The following is a 17,378-nucleotide window of genomic DNA, read 5'->3' as shown; positions in this document are numbered from 1 at the left end:
CCAGTTGAAAACTACTGGAAAATTATTGACAGGATTCTATATGTAAGGGATGGGCGGACTCTGGCAGTGGTGGCCCACCAATATAAAATACTGGAAATGCCCATCCTTACATATGAAGTGATACCTATCATTTTCCTGTAGGTTTCAACTGGTCAAATCATGAGCTCACCTAGGTCAATGAGGGGATGGGCATATTGGGGGTCTACTAGCAGGGGTACCCCACCAATAAAAATTACTGGCAATGCCCATCAGTTGTATCTGAAGTCCTAACCAACATTTTCCAGTAGGTTTCAAGTGGTTAACTCATGAGCTGACCTAGGTCAGCCGTGAGGGGTCAATTATAGATCACTGGCAGGGGTACCCCACCACCAATAATTACTGGCAATGGCCATTTGTTGCTCTTGGGGCCATACCTGACACATTGTTCTTACTTTGATGTGGTTACCATGAAAGCTGCTCTAGGTTAGCTATTAGGTGACTTTAAAATTGCTCTCCCAGCCACATCCACCACAGTCGGTTTGCCAGTCATCAGGTTTCATATACAGGAATGCATTGTGAACATTGTGATGTATTAGGCAATTGGTTACCTTCCCAGCTAACCAAACCCTCTGGACTCCCGCTCTACAGATCAGTGAAAATTTGACCAAACCTATGAAGCTTGCACGTAAATGATATACTAGGCTGGTTTTTTTTTTAAAACAGGTTATGAAAAGTATCTTAAATATCATTAAACAGTTGGGTACAATAGTTAAACTCACTCTTCCATTTTTTTTTCTATGGTACTTGTTCCTTTGCTTTTTGGACTCTTGGATAAACTCTTTTGTTCTGCGAAGGGTACCAATATATCATCTTAAAACATGTCTTTAAGCCATATATAACACAGTTCTCCTCTTCTGTTGTTGCCTCCACACTGGTGTCGTACATCACAGGAAAGCTCACCCTTGACTTAGATATTTGGCTTTTCAATTCCTGCTGGAAGAAAGAAACAGCAAAGTATTCATCATTTGAAAAAAAAAAAAATAAAGTTGTCACCACAAAGTTATGTGAGATTTGCTTCCACTATAGTCTCAAAAAACAATCCCAAAGTTTGAAGCAGACTGTATAAAGCTGAAAATTTGAACGAGAGTGTCATCACCATTGCAACCAGAATCAAATGCCCAGAATACAGAGATAATAAAACATGGGCTAAATCTTTGTTTGTTTTTATGATCTTTAAAAATATAAAATTTTAGAAACAGAAATGCACTAAGCCAACTTATTTATAGGCCTAATCGTTTTTAGTTGTTATTTTGCTTGCTCACATAACAAGCCTGTTTAGACCTAGGCTAGAGGAGAATCAGTACTTTGTTACACTAAGTTTGTCTTCGGTTGTTTTGATATAGTCTTACTAGTAGTACTAAAGTATATAATGGACCGGCGAAGACTAGAGAATACCCAGAGTTTTAGCAACTGCGTTAAACTGTATCATCTGATCTATTATTTACGCCAATGAGTTTCATTCAATCTAGGATCAAAAAGAGAAAACTAATTAATCTTAACCTTTAAACTTTGCTACTAAACAGATATGCTTGAATTACAAATAAATGTCAAACAAAACATCATAATCTAAGAATCGATGCATATACATATACATAAACAGAATAATTTGAATTCGCGCAAGTGAACCCTGCACTACATTGGACAGAAAAAAAAAAACGTGCAATTAGACCAAACTAAACATACTCAATTTTCCGTTACTTCTACATAAAATATCAATGCAAATACAACAACTTACTCTTTTGGCAGTATACTAAAAGCACATGTTATAATAACTTCAGACTATCAAGCTTTCCTGAGAAAAAAACGGTTAATACTTCTTACAGTAAGCAAGTCGACCGTGAAGGAATGTCGCAATTGTTTCCTGGGCGTGACCGGAAATTAAATACTAAAAAATGATAAATGAAAACGTTAAATAGAACTGAAGCGTGCATCCTGACTGCTCGCAACATATAATACCGTTGACTAGCCAACATAATGTGTTCAGCCGAATGTGACTGTACGTTTGAAGGTCTAGCCTTGCTTATTCAATATCACAAAGCCTACCCATTTAGATTCACATGGGAAATTACAGGAAATCTTTACAAAATGAGTGTAGACTTCAAATAAACTATTGAGCCTTATAGTTCCAGCATTTGTTTGGGAATAAATAAGAAGATTATGTGCCACTGTTCAATCTAGCCCAATACACACATAACACATTGTTAATTGGTGTTTAGGATGCACACTTTAGTGTTGAGAATGCACTGCAGTACCCAGTAGAAGCCTATAGGCTACTCACTGTCATTGCACTTGTGTATTGCGAAACGCCAACGTGACAACGGTAGCGTTACACTAACCATAATACAGTACTATTGCCAGTGGCCTAGCAATTAACTTTAATTTTACCTTCAAATTAAAGGAATAACAGGTAGGCCGATGATGCAGTTAATACCTCCATTCTTCTAAAGACCTTCTTGGGTGATTTACGGTTGAAAGTTGCTTAGAGTGATCGTATGAAACTATGCCAAGCCCAGCAAGCCGCCGTTGCCTCTCGGTTTCCAAATTGAAGTGAATCGAATTGGGTTAAAATACATTAGTCTGTCGACACCGACTAAGCTACGATTATGGCGTAAATCGGGTGTCCGTATCGTTCTTAGTCCATGGGTTAAAATACCTTAGTCCGTCGCCACCGACTAAGCTGCGATTATATTTTTCTTAGTCAGTGTAAACTAACTAAGAAGCAGCGATGAAACGAAGATTTTTGCTAGTCCGTGTGCATTGACTAACGTTACAGACTAATTTAACGTTAGTCCGTGGCAATATTGACTAGTTTATTTTTTCAGTGTATCTATCCTTGGCCTTCCGTATTTCACCATCTAATTTCCGGTTCACCGTTCTCAGTTTATCTCGATCACCTTCTCTGAAGCAAGTTTTCTTCTCGTTGATAACAGCTTTCAGTTCTGACTCAAAAAAACAACAACTAAAACTCAATCTTGGTGATATCAAAAGTTAATTGTTATGTATTGCCCTCATTTACACACTCAACAGAGTAACCAGGTGGTAACATAAACATGAAACTTCTTGTGATTCTTACGTAAAAGTAAAAACTAAGAAAACACAATACTACAATGAAGCTAGCAAGCCTGGTGGACATACAATATGTTTATTATTTGGAAACCATCTTCAGTATCTCTAAACTGCACTGTCAATTACTTAGTGAAAGAAATAAAAAGAAAAACACCTAATATGTTTAGCGATCTATTGTTCTACTTAATGGGTAATAGTAACAACGTAAATTATATATATTAAATCAATTTAATAGTCAATAAAGCATAACAATTCTTTGTCAAATTTCATGCAGTTTTTATTAATATTTGTAATGAAACTGAAAGAAATGACACTAGCGCAATGTACTAAGACCTATATCATACTTTATATTAGATAGTGACATGTGATATGATCTCACAGGAAATTTAATTCATAAAGTAGAAAGCAGAAAAGAAGAAACCAAATTTCATATTTACTTCGCTGTTGCCAATTATTACACTTAAGGTGAAGGTGCGTATGTTTAAATAACTTCTGGAAGATTCATGTTTGGGGAATTCATCGACCGATATTATGGGTAAACACGAAACATATTGTTGCCAGTACGACTATTAAAGTAAATTACCGTCTCAAAGAGGGAATTTTATAACCTTTTATGAGGGCGGCATAAGGTTATAGCTTTCAAATATATCAGAGTTTACACCTCCTATTGGTAGAAATATAGAATATTCCGTACTAGTAGTGCGTGCTTCAATAAATTCACTTGGGATTGAATAGTATAACAGATCGTTCCAGGAGTTTTGTTAGCATAGGTAATTAATTGATATGTTGTCCAGTATATTTTACAGTGTTCATAGACTGGGCTTTTGTCAATTTAAGACTTCAAGTTTTTGATTGTCTTCTTTCTTCTCTTAATTGGAAAGAGGATTTTCACATGAAACTTAATAGTCACTGTATTGCAAGATCATTTTTAGCGACTCTTCACCTATAAACAAGTATTTAGGTCATCCGCCTAGAACATTGAGAGAGCTTTTCCAGTTCATGAAGTGACTGTAAGCTAAAGTAAAAAATAATAAACAATTACAGAAACTCCTTCATTGGATAACCTTCCAGCTCGTTGGGCAAATGACCTTTATCGTAATTATTATCCAGCACAGTGTAGAAGGTAGACCCAGGAAGGGAACTATACTCGTAGTCTTCATACCAACTCTGTTAATAAATAAATCACAGAACAAAAATAGACATGAAGGAGACAAAACATTATTTGTACGGTCAACTCAACATTCTTGTACGCGGTTAGTGTGGACTGAGTACCAATGGAAAGCTTACTTCAAGAAGTATTTTAATAATAACGTAGTCTTACCGTATCAGTAGAATCTTTCAGGCTTGTCAGCTCTTCATAAATGTTGTTGAACATCTTTCTTTCGCTGGCGTTATTCTTCCAGCAAGATAACATCAGGGAGTATCTGAATAAAGATTAACGTACACAGTTTTCACTGAGCTATACCCAATACGACATGAAACCCCTTACATATACATATATATGTGGGAATGTACCATGAGAAAAGCTCTTGACGAAACACAATCTAAAGCTTCCAAATAGTTCATTCCACTTCTGTGTAGACATTCAAGGGCGGCGGAGCCGGGGGGCACAGGGGGCACATGCCCCCCCCACTTTTCCTCAGGTTAAAAATGTGCCCTTTTTCTACATAAAAATTCTAAATAAAAAAGAGTTTACAAAGCGAAACCCACTTCGAATGAAATATTTCGGGAAGTTTAAATGTTTACTACCATAGGCGTAGAAGCGCATTTTATTTGGGGGGCTGTAACGACTTACCGGAAAAATATTACCAAAATTTTTCGCGCGCTCCGAGCGCGTTCAACATGTGCATATCATATAGGCATGCGTCGGTTATCACATCGCATGCCAATAACATACAATCATTTACCGTGTTATTACCCTTCCATATTGGTTATAATTATCGGGAAAGTTGTTACAATAATAATGATCATAATGCAGCCCCCCCCCTCCCCTCCTCCTACCCCTTTTTTACTACCACAAGGCTTCTTACATTGTGGTGAGTGCCATTATGCATATTCAATTTGCCCAAAAAATCCTAATGCATTTCAAAAAATGCATTGCTGTATTACATTGTGACTTTGTAATAAGCAGTGCCCCCCCCCCCCAATTAAAGTGCTTCCGCCGCCCTTGTAGACATTACAGGCGAAACCGCAGTAAATTTGATTTTGATTGGATTTGGACTCAATGAAAGTATCTCACATTGCGCCAGGACAGTTGTTTGGCTGAACTAAGAATCGCTGATTTCGTAAATCGAGTTCCAGATTCTCACGAGATTTTCCACAATGTGGAGTTCTCCCTGTAAATTGAAAATACAATATCATAAGCGATATGGAAATACGTTCAATGGTAACGCCAATATATTTTACCCTCACTTTGAATGTTTTACACTAGACGAAATTTTGTTTGTATCATAAAGTCATACAGAGTCAACTGTTTTATACTCAAATGTGCATAATGATATCGCATCATAAAATTAACAATGTGAACAGATTCTAAATCAAGCCAAGTTAGTGCGCATGCGATTCGTGCGTCGTATATATGCAGGTTATAGAGTTTGGTGAATCACTGAGCACTCAGAACATAGGGACGCCCGTATGGCAGGCCGTTTTATTTCAATTCAAAACAAACAATTGCTGATATCATCAAGTATTCATTGATATCAGCATATATTTGGTGATATCAACAAACGAATTGGTGATATCATAAAATGAATTGTTGATAACAGTACATGAATTGCTGATAACAGCAATTTTTTATGCTGATATCATCAAGTAATTCCATCTTCGTTTGAAACGTGTCTCTATTGTATTAAGCAGAAGCCTGCTCCGACAATTATGACATATCGCGGCCAGTCTTCCCACATTACATAATTGTCAATACATTGCTCTATCAATACATTACTATGACAAACCGCCGCACCAGAGTTCCCACATTACCTCATTGTCAATACATTGCTCTATCAATACATTATTATGACATACCGCCGCACCAGAGTTCCCACATTACCTCATTGTCAATACATTGCTCTATCAATACATTACTATGACATACCGCCGCACCAGAGTTCCCACATTACCTCATTGTCAATACATTGCTCTATCAATACATTATTATGACATACCGCCGCACCAGAGTTCCCACATTACCTCATTGTCAATACATTGCTCTATCAATACATTACTATGACATACCGCCGCACCAGAGTTCCCACATTACCTCATTGTCAATACATTGCTCTATCAATACATTACTATGACATACCGCCGCACCAGAGTTCCCACATTACCTCATTGTCAATACATTGCTCTATCAATACATTATTATGACATACCGCCGCACCAGAGTTCCCACATTACCTCATTGTCAATACATTGCTCTATCAATACATTATTATGACATACCGCCGCACCAGAGTTCCCACATTACCTCATTGTCAATACATTGCTCTATCAATACATTATTATGACATACCGCCGCACCAGAGTTCCCACATTACCTCATTGTCAATACATTGCTCTATCAATACATTACTATGACATACCGCCGCACCAGAGTTCCCACATTACCTCATTGTCAATACATTGCTCTATCAATACATTATTATGACATACCGCCGCACCAGAGTTCCCACATTACCTCATTGTCAATAAATTGCTCTATCAATACATAACTATGACATACCGCCGCACCAGAGTTCCCACATTACCTCATTGTCAATACATTGCTCTATCAATACATTATTATGACATACCGCCGCACCAGAGTTCCCACATTACCTCATTGTCAATACATTGCTCTATCAATACATTACTATGACATACCGCCGCACCAGAGTTCCCACATTACCTCATTGTCAATAAATTGCTCTATCAATACATTACTATGACATACCGCCGCACCAGAGTTCCCACATTACCTCATTGTCAATACATTGCTCTATCAATACATTACTATGACATACCGCCGCACCAGAGTTCCCACATTACCTCATTGTCAATACATTGCTCTATCAATACATTATTATGACATACCGCCGCACCAGAGTTCCCACATTACCTCATTGTCAATAAATTGCTCTATCAATACATTATTATGACATACCGCCGCACCAGAGTTCCCACATTACCTCATTGTCAATACATTGCTCTATCAATACATTACTATGACATACCGCCGCACCAGAGTTCCCACATGACCTCATTGTCAATAAATTGCTCTATCAATACATTACTATGACATACCGCCGCACCAGAGTTCCCACATGACCTCATTGTCAATACATTGCTCTATCAATACATAACTATGACATACCGCCGCACCAGAGTTCCCACATTACCTCATTGTCAATACATTGCTCTATCAATACATTATTATGACATACCGCCGCACCAGAGTTCCCACATTACCTCATTGTCAATAAATTGCTCTATCAATACATTACTATGACATACCGCCGCACCAGAGTTCCCACATGACCTCATTGTCAATACATTGCTCTATCAATACATAACTATGACATACCGCCGCACCAGAGTTCCCACATTACCTCATTGTCAATACATTGCTCTATCAATACATTATTATGACATACCGCCGCACCAGAGTTCCCACATGACCTCATTGTCAATAAATTGCTCTATCAATACATTACTATGACATACCGCCGCACCAGAGTTCCCACATGACCTCATTGTCAATACATTGCTCTATCAATACATAACTATGACATACCGCCGCACCAGAGTTCCCACATTACCTCATTGTCAATACATTGCTCTATCAATACATTATTATGACATACCGCCGCACCAGAGTTCCCACATTACCTCATTGTCAATACATTGCTCTATCAATACATTACTATGACATACCGCCGCACCAGAGTTCCCACATTACCTCATTGTCAATACATTGCTCTATCAATACATTACTATGACATACCGCCGCACCAGAGTTCCCACATGACCTCATTGTCAATAAATTGCTCTATCAATACATTACTATGACATACCGCCGCACCAGAGTTCCCACATTACCTCATTGTCAATACATTGCTCTATCAATACATTATTATGACATACCGCCGCACCAGAGTTCCCACATTACCTCATTGTCAATAAATTGCTCTATCAATACATTATTATGACATACCGCCGCACCAGAGTTCCCACATTACCTCATTGTCAATACATTGCTCTATCAATACATTACTATGACATACCGCCGCACCAGAGTTCCCACATTACCTCATTGTCAATACATTGCTCTATCAATACATTATTATGACATACCGCCGCACCAGAGTTCCCACATTACCACACCAAACGCCCAGATATCAGTCCACTGATTGTATTCTTCAAGGAAAATCAGTTCAGGTGCAAGCCAAGCCAGTAGTTCGCTCTGCATAAAGATATGGTCACATTAAATATAGCCTTTACCAACGATCACTACAAACAAGGCTCGCATTTTAAAATGGTGTTAAATAATGAACGTTTGGCGTCTGGAAGCAACATGAATTCTAAAAGTCACAGTAGACATTCAGTTAAAGGAAGTTTTGGTCCCAATAATAATAATAGGCTTAAAGTTAATAGAAATTGTTAAAAGTACTTTCTTGGTGATTCTGCAACTCCAAGTTACTTCCAGACATTAAGTATTAAATTAGACAATAACAGTTTTCAGTGTCAGAGGAACACAGTGAGGGTTGTAATAATGTGTTTGTTGAGGTTGGAGCACCAGATACCATTGTTTGACTTTATATCATATTTGGTGCCAATATTAAAGATTTTTAAGGCAAATTTAAACAGCATATCTTACAGCTAATCATAATTGTAATAAACTTTGGTATCGAATATACCTTAGGGTGTCAACATACCTCATTCAGGAAACCTACCGCAGTCCGTTGAGATTGCGACGAGAGACAAAAGTCGTAAAGTTTGCAGCTTGTTGTTTGATCTATCAATATCTTTTCAGTTCTGAGTGCGACATGATCGAACTGCAAATGTAGGAAATAGAGAAATCGGGTCACTAGAGTTTTCCAGTACTCTGGTGATCGTGAAAATCACAACTATGATGGTACTAAAACTGAGACATTTAACATAGAATTGATATTTAATTTCTTCAATGTTTTATGATAGATTCTTGGGAAAGCCGCCATGCATCGATGTAAAGGTAAAAACAGACATTTGACGACACCATGGTATCCATCTGTGCAGTTAACCTCTTGAAGTTTCAGAGGTGACGGTAATTTGAAAAAAAAAATCAGAAGTATTAAAGTAATGTTAGATGCGATTCTGGCAAATACAGCGTCAATCGATTCAAATAAATTACAATACAGAAATTCATTGTTAGGTTTACTAAGTTGATGTCACTGTTGTAGAATAATTTTAGTGCTTCATTTCAATTAATAATAAGTTCATCGAATCCAACTTACGGCGTAAGACTTCAAGAACACCATGCCGTTTGCAATACCAGTTGCTAATGCTATTAAAGTCTGTGTCTGTCGCACTCCGTTCTCAGAAAGACCATCAGATGATTGGAAGTTACCGAGAAGATACTCGCGAATTGAGGTTGAGATGTGAAACTCGTAACATATTCGATAAGGCACTGTGAGTTATAAGGTCGCAACAATACAATGTCAGTAGTAAATAAATTGTTACTGTATAGAATATGGAATAAGTTGACAATGATGAAAAATAGGAGAAGTGATCCTATTTTGCTCCAACATTAGTATTACTAGTTTTCATTTTACTCTGTAAGTCTCAGCGTGCCATGCTCCTGTCTTCTCTTAGATACACCACACCACTTCACTACTGCAGGTAGAGATTAGTATAAACGAATCAGGACCATGTAAATGCTGACATGTATAAATATAAATAACCCTCCCCCCACCCTCCCATGTCCATCAGTAATGAAGATTATAAATGCCACTCACGTTTGTCTGTACAACATCCCAGGACATTCCATACGTTTGGGTGTGATGGAAGATCATTCAGTCCAACCTGAAATTTTCGAAATTCTTCCAGAAGATCTACAGTAGCTTTACCTTAAATATATAAAAATAAAATTGATACAGATAATTCTTCCTAATATCAACATAATTGCATCGAAATGAAAGATATTCTAATCAGGCTTATGTGAAGCATCGCTGTTTTTTTGTTGTTGAAGAAATTAGGATTTCCCCCTCCCTGCAATATGTTCCCCCTTCAAATTCTTTGTGCTCATGGAGTTCAATGGCCTGTCATATCCTTGCAAGAAGTTGGTATGACTATGTCTTTATTACAGTACAATACATATCAAACATGTTTAATACTCGTCCGGGCCATCACGTTGCAGTTGAGACGGCACGTCAGGTGTTTGCGGCTGTCCACGACCCGACTGCAATCCGATACTAATGGATAGCCAATGATGAAGCGTCGTGAAATCAGTTGACGGCTGCAGAAAGTCAAAATTGCGGCCCCGGATGGATTGATGGACATGAGATTAAACTGTTGGGTCAAGTCGGGTTGGGCTAGTGTGCGGCTAACCTACGATCTAACTAGGTGTCCACGACTATCTCCAACTCACGCAGGAAGTTGTGTTATCTTAGGATACTTTGTTTCCTGGCTCTATATAATAATGCCAGTCTACCTCAGCCGTCTAGGATGTCAAAGACATCACCATTAGAAATGCTACATTAATTTCTATGCAGGTATGAACCAATTTGTTTATCCAGAAGCAAGGGTTTTAGTTAATAATGTCTTAGTTACTCTGTGATGGCTCCGAACACACAGATGCGTGTTATGTTTAATGTAGTCATACTATATATGAATATTTTATATATTCCATTGTGTATTTTAATTATTGTAGTGCGCATGCGCGGTACAATATTGGGATTACTAGCCCGCTCCATATGCGTAGGAGGCGGAGGGGGGCTTGGGGATGCATCCCCAACGGGGGGGGGGGGCTGGGGCCGCAGCCCCATAACAAAATATTTATGGGAAAATTCTGGCAATATGCTGAGAATGTTTCGGGCACCTACTGAAAGAAATAAAGATTGGAATGTGTTTTTTCAATGGTTAAACTTCTAATATTATGATCATTATTATTGTAACGACCTCCAAAAAATTCAAATCAATACGGAATGGTCATAACAAGGCAAATGATAATATGTAATTGGCATGCGATGTAATAACCGATGTCTGTCTATATAATATGCACATTAACATGTTGGTTAAATTTTTCGGGTAAGTCGTTAACCCCCCTCCAATCAAATTGGGCTCCTACGCCTATGGCCCGCTCCATCATCTACATAACTGGCTTGTGAATGCCAGCTGAACATACACTCTTCCTAGCAATCTCAAATTCACAGGTTGGCTACGCAGGCAAAAATATTCATAGAATTGTGTCGGCGAACAGTTAATTCTGCACACTTAAATACAATGGATCTCCTTGCGTATCACACTTCTTCAAAACAATACGTAAAGTTCTCCACTCTGGTGCATTATTCTCGAATTGCACATGACATGCAACATTTGAACGCATTTGGGTTAACAACATCCTGCCGTAAAGTTACACGCAACAAAGCGTATTTATATGCAACGATTCCTCGTTATCTGTGCTATTTCAGCTCTTGCAACACAGGCACTTGTAACGTTATTATTGTACGTATATGGTTGGCCTTTTATGATTGGATGATGAACAACCAGGACCAGGAAATCGACCAAGAAGTTTTTAATAGACCGGAGAGTTACTTATCTGCAATGATATAGACTAGATATGTACATTTTATTCCTTAGATTAACAGTGCACTAGGCCTTCGGTGTATAAACAATTATGTTCGTTAAATTCCGCCATCTAGCATCTAGTAACGTTAACGTGTTGTTCAATTTGACCAATCAGTGTCCAGGACTCTGTGTATTCTCTGTCACGTTCGAAATAGGCGTGATTCGTGATTGAGAGCTTCGTTGTCCGGTTAATCTGTGACGGTTTTATTCATCATTTTCTTCGTTTATATTGCAGGCGCATGCTAGCTAGATCACTGTTTATAATCATTACACAATATAGCATAGCTTTACGTTAAAGGACCAAACGCCGAACTGGTTTATTCGTGACCGAAATAACTTCAAAAGGGTTGCAGTAACAAAGACCCCTCCATTGAATATCGACAACTAACTAACTTTCACCGCGCATTACAATGACATGTATTTGTATAAAAATACAGTTGTCCTATTTTAGGTATCTCCTTCAGTTCCGTTTGTGACAGTTTGAGTGAGAAGTTGACCCACAATAGTTTAACTATTTAGTGGTATCTATGTCATGTATCTGACGAGAGGATGATATATTGCAGTTCCTATGTCAGTTGAGGCATATACGGCTATGTCAATTGCCATAGCAACAGTTGCCAAGGTAATGTTAATTACCTGAGTAGCTCCTCCTGGGGAGCACCCATGATGGGATAACCCCCAGGGTGACAGGAAGTCCATGACTGAGGAAAGGCGCACAACGTATGCCCGCGCGTGTATGTGTGTGCGTGTTTGTGTCAACTAGTAGGAAGGTACCCCATGGTAAACCTTGTGTCTTGCAGGCCTCCTGGACGAAAGGTCACAGTTCAAAGGTCAACGTAGTGCAAATCGAGTTTTTCCTATAACTCCAGAGAGAACCATGGAATCGACATGGAACCTTTACAGGTATCATGGCAATATCAAATACTATCAAAATATGTGGTTGCCATGGTTAAAGGTCAAATTTCTAGTTTATACCAGTAGCCAGTCCTAATTTACATACTTAGCGAAAATGAGGAGCAAGACGTAGCCTATACTCAACCAATACCTAGCTAAAAGCCGCACTAGACTGAACCTAACTGTTAGGCCTTGGGCAAATGATTAATTCAACTGGGCTACAAAGTTCAATATTTTGCCTGGCCTGGTCAAGTAATGTGTGAAAACTTGTCTTAATTTCCTGCGTTAAGGAGCGCAAGAGGACAAAGTCGGCCTAGTTGTACGGTAACCTTAACGCGACATTATAATTTCACTGATTTAAAATGAGTGGTTATTTTTCTATTAGTACAAAATGGACACAAAAATGATATTTAAAATATGATTCTGTAGTCAGGACTCCCAGCCTAGCTTTGTTAAGTGTTTGGTTCACAAAAGAATGTAGTCATATTAACTTTACATGACTACATTAAAAACGGTATTGTCAGATTGCACACCTAATAATATATTTGTTTATCTGAATGAGTGTTTGCTGGCGATGAGATATGCAACTCTGTGGATTGCCTCTCTGTGTAAGGTATATGGTGTTATATAGGGTTAGTATTAATGCATTTAGTTGTCTGTTACGAACCTGCTGGTTATTAGCACTTGAGTGCCGAGACTCGCTGGATGATATCCATTACTGCATGACTGTCACACCGTCTTGATGTAAGCTTTATACTTATGCTAATTGTTCAAAAGTTCATGGGCTATCACAAGTTTGAAAGTATGTTTACTTAAAAATACATAATGCGCAAGGGCATCACGCATCTGGCCCACCCGTTGTTTTTGCATCTGTGAATCGGCATCAGAACAAAAGCCATATTACGCAATATGCGGTAACGGCAGCGCTCAGGGGGGCGGCGATTTGTTTCAAATATTGGGTGTTTACAGGCGCGTAACCAGGATTTTCTAATCCGAGGGGTGCGAATTACTATCTAAGCGGAGCGCCATCATTGTTTGGCACGCAGCGTACAAGTAAATTTCTGGCTTTGATAGCCCCCCCCCCTCCCACCCCCCAGATCACCGGAAAAGGCAGTTCTCGGGCTTGAAAATGACCAACCAGATGTACACTTTTGCCCGAAAATAAAGTTTTTCCCAATATTTTTTTTTCCATCCATAACCTTTTTTCAAGATTGTCACCAGTCACACATCGTGTTCGACCTCATCGCATCTCCTGTGGATCATTGCTTTTGTATGTAATTCTACGTAACGGCCGACAATACCCGTCAGCCACACTTTTCAAGGTTTAAAGCCCATTATTTGTTCAGAATTTTAATAATAAATTTACTTTAGAACATACCCATAATGTTGCGAACATTTTATCTATGGACAACCAATATAGAAAAAAACCTACAACCCCTCACAGACCGGTCAAAATAACACGAGTAGTGGGAAGTATGATGAAGAATGTTGGTCAGGGAATCTTCGAAAATTCAGACACAGTTCATTTATTGATGTACAAATATTAAAACCTCTTATAACGGCTACTATAAAACTTCAGTATCATAAAAGAAATTTAAAAAAAAATATGCTCGAAGGGGCGGTATCTCCCTTCGCCCCATCCCCTTGTCTACGCGCCTGCGGTTAAAAATCTTGTAGGAAACAGGCCAAATGGAAACCCAGTGAACCCATATCGATGTGGATCATATATATGATTGTACGTACTTATACTCATACACCAGAGATGTACAGGCATGACCATGAGTGACAACATGCTATACGGTCACATGTCACAGAAACGACCACGAAGAGTCATTTACCTCATGCAGCATGTGTTGCCAAATATGATTGGGATAAATAATCTCACGCATTATTTTCTATTCATAGCCACAACAAAAAGCTATGCCACCAAATATTGGGGGGATATTAGATTCTATATCCCCCACCTAACATATTGGGGGACATGCCCCCCGTGCCCGTCCCCTCATGATCGCCGCCCATGGCCGCGCTAACGATATCACCTGAATCTGTATACAGAGCCTTATGGTCGTTCGCACTGTGTTTAATGACGCTGTCCTGACCTTATCATTCCTGCCGTCATGTATCTGTCTTCCTCCTCAGACTATTTTCGGGAAGTTTCTGAGAGGGTTTCAGTTTCTTTATTTTACATACTTTCCTTTTCAACCGATTAAATTACTTTCACTGGATTCAGACACTTCTGCTGTGAAAGGACTTTTATTTTCCATTTAACTTACCGCCTACTTTCATCCAATTTCGAGGCACCTTCCAGGGAAAGCGAAACTCGCCAACTTCGCGGTAGCCAACGCTCCAGCTTATGGAAACCGACAGTGTTGTAGTACTCAATGCTCGGGTATATTTGAGTGATACTCGGTACTCGAGTACTGACTTTTGAAGTACTCGTACGACATGACTCGTACTCGATCATCGATACTCGACAGTCGAATTACTTGTACAAAGGTACTCGGTGCTCGGAATGAAGAGTACTCGAATATACAAGTACTTTACGAGTCCTTTCAAAAAATTACTCCTGAAAAATACCGAATATATGCAACATTTCTCTAAATTTTTCTCTCCCTTTCGGCAATAAATAACTTAATTTATCAATTTCATAACACGCAACATTATGCAGTGTACGAGTGTTTCCACGTTCAACACATTATTGCTGTATCTGTTATTGCGACATTGGCTCATTGCCTGTAAATGCCCAGAATTAATCACGGAGATGCAAACTGGAGGGTGGAAACACACTGCAATCACTAACGTTACAAGTTTGTTGCACTCAGTCTCACCAGGGAAATTCATAACAACACACTGCAATCACTAACGTTACAAGTTTGTTGCACTCACTCTCACCAGGGAAATTCATAACAACACACTGCAATCACTAACGTTACAAGTTTGTTGCACTCACTCTCACCAGGGAAATTCATAACAACACACTGCAATCACTAACGTTACAAGTTTGTTGCACTCACTCTCACCAGGGAAATTCATAACAACCCACTGCAATCACTAACGTTACAAGTTTGTTGCACTCACTCTCACCAGGGAAATTCATAACAACACACTGCAATCACTAACGTTACAAGTTTGTTGTACTCACTCTCACCAGGGAAATTCATAACATCCCACTGCAATCACTAACGTTACAAGTTTGTTGCACTCACTCTCACCAGGGAAATTCATAACAACACACTGCAATCACTAACGTTACAAGTTTGTTGCACTCACTCTCACCAGGGAAATGCATAACAACCCACTGCATTCACTAACGTTACAAGTTTGTTGCACTCAGTCTCACCAGGGAAATTCATAACAACCCACTGCAATCACTGACGTTACAAGTTTGTTGCACTCAGTCTCACCAGGGAAATTCATAACAACACACTGCAATCACTAACGTTACAAGTTTGTTGCACTCAGTCTCACCAGGGAAATTCATAACAACCCACTGCAATCACTAACGTTACAAGTTTATTGCACTCAGTCTCACCAGGGAAATCCATAACAAATCACTGCAATCACTAACGTTACAAGTTTATTGCACTCACTCTCACCAGGGAAATTCATAACAAATCACTGCAATCACTAACGTTACAAGTTTGTTGCACTCAGTCTCACCAGGGAAATCCATAACAACACACTGCAATCACTAACGTTACAAGTTTGTTGCACTCACTCTCACCAGGGAAATCCATAACAACACACTGCAATCACTAACGTTACAAGTTTGTTGCACTCAGTCTCACCAGGGAAATCCATAACAACACACTGCAATCACTAACGTTACAAGTTTGTTGCACTCAGTCTCACCAGGGAAATTCATAACAACCCACTGCAATCACTAACGTTACAAGTTTATTGCACTCACTCTCACCAGGGAAATTCATAACAACACACTGCAATCACTAACGTTACAAGTTTGTTGCACTCACTCTCACCAGGGAAATTCATAACATCCCACTGCAATCACTAACGTTACAAGTTTGTTGCACTCACTCTCACCAGGGAAATTCATAACAACACACTGCAATCACTAACGTTACAAGTTTGTTGCACTCACTCTCACCAGGGAAATCCATAACAACCCACTGCAATCACTAACGTTACAAGTTTGTTGCACTCACTCTCACCAGGGAAATTCATAACAACCCACTGCAATCACTAACGTTACAAGTTTGTTGCACTCACTCTCACCAGGGAAATTCATAACAACACACTGCAATCACTAACGTTACAAGTTTATTGCACTCACTCTCACCAGGGAAATTCATAACAACCCACTGCAATCACTAACGTTACAAGTTTGTTGCACTCACTCTCACCAGGGAAATTCATAACAACCCACTGCAATCACTAACGTTACAAGTTTGTTGCACTCAGTCTCACCAGGGAAATCCATAACAACACACTGCAATCACTAACGTTACAAGTTTATTGCACTCACTCTCACCAGGGAAATTCATAACAACCCACTGCAATCACTAACGTTACAAGTTTGTTGCACTCACTCTCACCAGGGAAATTCATAACAACCC

The 17,378-nt window shown here is 39.0% G+C and overlaps 1 protein-coding gene and 1 long non-coding RNA gene across 4 annotated transcripts in view; both read right to left on the bottom strand.

Annotated features, from left to right (window-relative positions):
- Window positions 1-762: 762 nt before the first annotated feature.
- LOC139977369 (uncharacterized) lies at window positions 763-2,850 on the bottom strand. The gene is made up of 3 exons (XR_011796516.1): window positions 2,425-2,850; window positions 1,775-1,924; window positions 763-972 (listed from the first exon to the last, which is right to left on the bottom strand). It is a non-coding gene; the product is annotated as an uncharacterized lncRNA (long non-coding RNA).
- Window positions 2,851-3,009: 159 nt separating this feature from the next.
- LOC139977368 (uncharacterized) overlaps window positions 3,010-17,378 on the bottom strand; it is a 35,023-nt gene continuing 20,654 nt past the window's right edge. For all 3 annotated transcript variants that reach the window (XM_071986669.1, XM_071986667.1, XM_071986668.1), the window contains exons 10-16: window positions 10,077-10,187; window positions 9,576-9,748; window positions 9,018-9,137; window positions 8,437-8,545; window positions 5,345-5,441; window positions 4,427-4,529; window positions 3,010-4,272 (exon numbers count right to left, since the gene is read on the bottom strand). In XM_071986669.1, the coding sequence (XP_071842770.1) occupies window positions 4,144-4,272; window positions 4,427-4,529; window positions 5,345-5,441; window positions 8,437-8,545; window positions 9,018-9,137; window positions 9,576-9,748; window positions 10,077-10,187 (842 nt within the window). In that variant the 3' untranslated portion in view covers window positions 3,010-4,143. The remainder of the gene's footprint in view (window positions 4,273-4,426; window positions 4,530-5,344; window positions 5,442-8,436; window positions 8,546-9,017; window positions 9,138-9,575; window positions 9,749-10,076; window positions 10,188-17,378) is intronic.

The sequence above is a fragment of the Apostichopus japonicus genome, chromosome 12, assembly GCF_037975245.1.
Source record: "Apostichopus japonicus isolate 1M-3 chromosome 12, ASM3797524v1, whole genome shotgun sequence".
Lineage (NCBI taxonomy): Eukaryota > Metazoa > Echinodermata > Holothuroidea > Aspidochirotida > Stichopodidae > Apostichopus > Apostichopus japonicus.
This window is presented reverse-complemented; position numbering and strand designations above follow the sequence as displayed.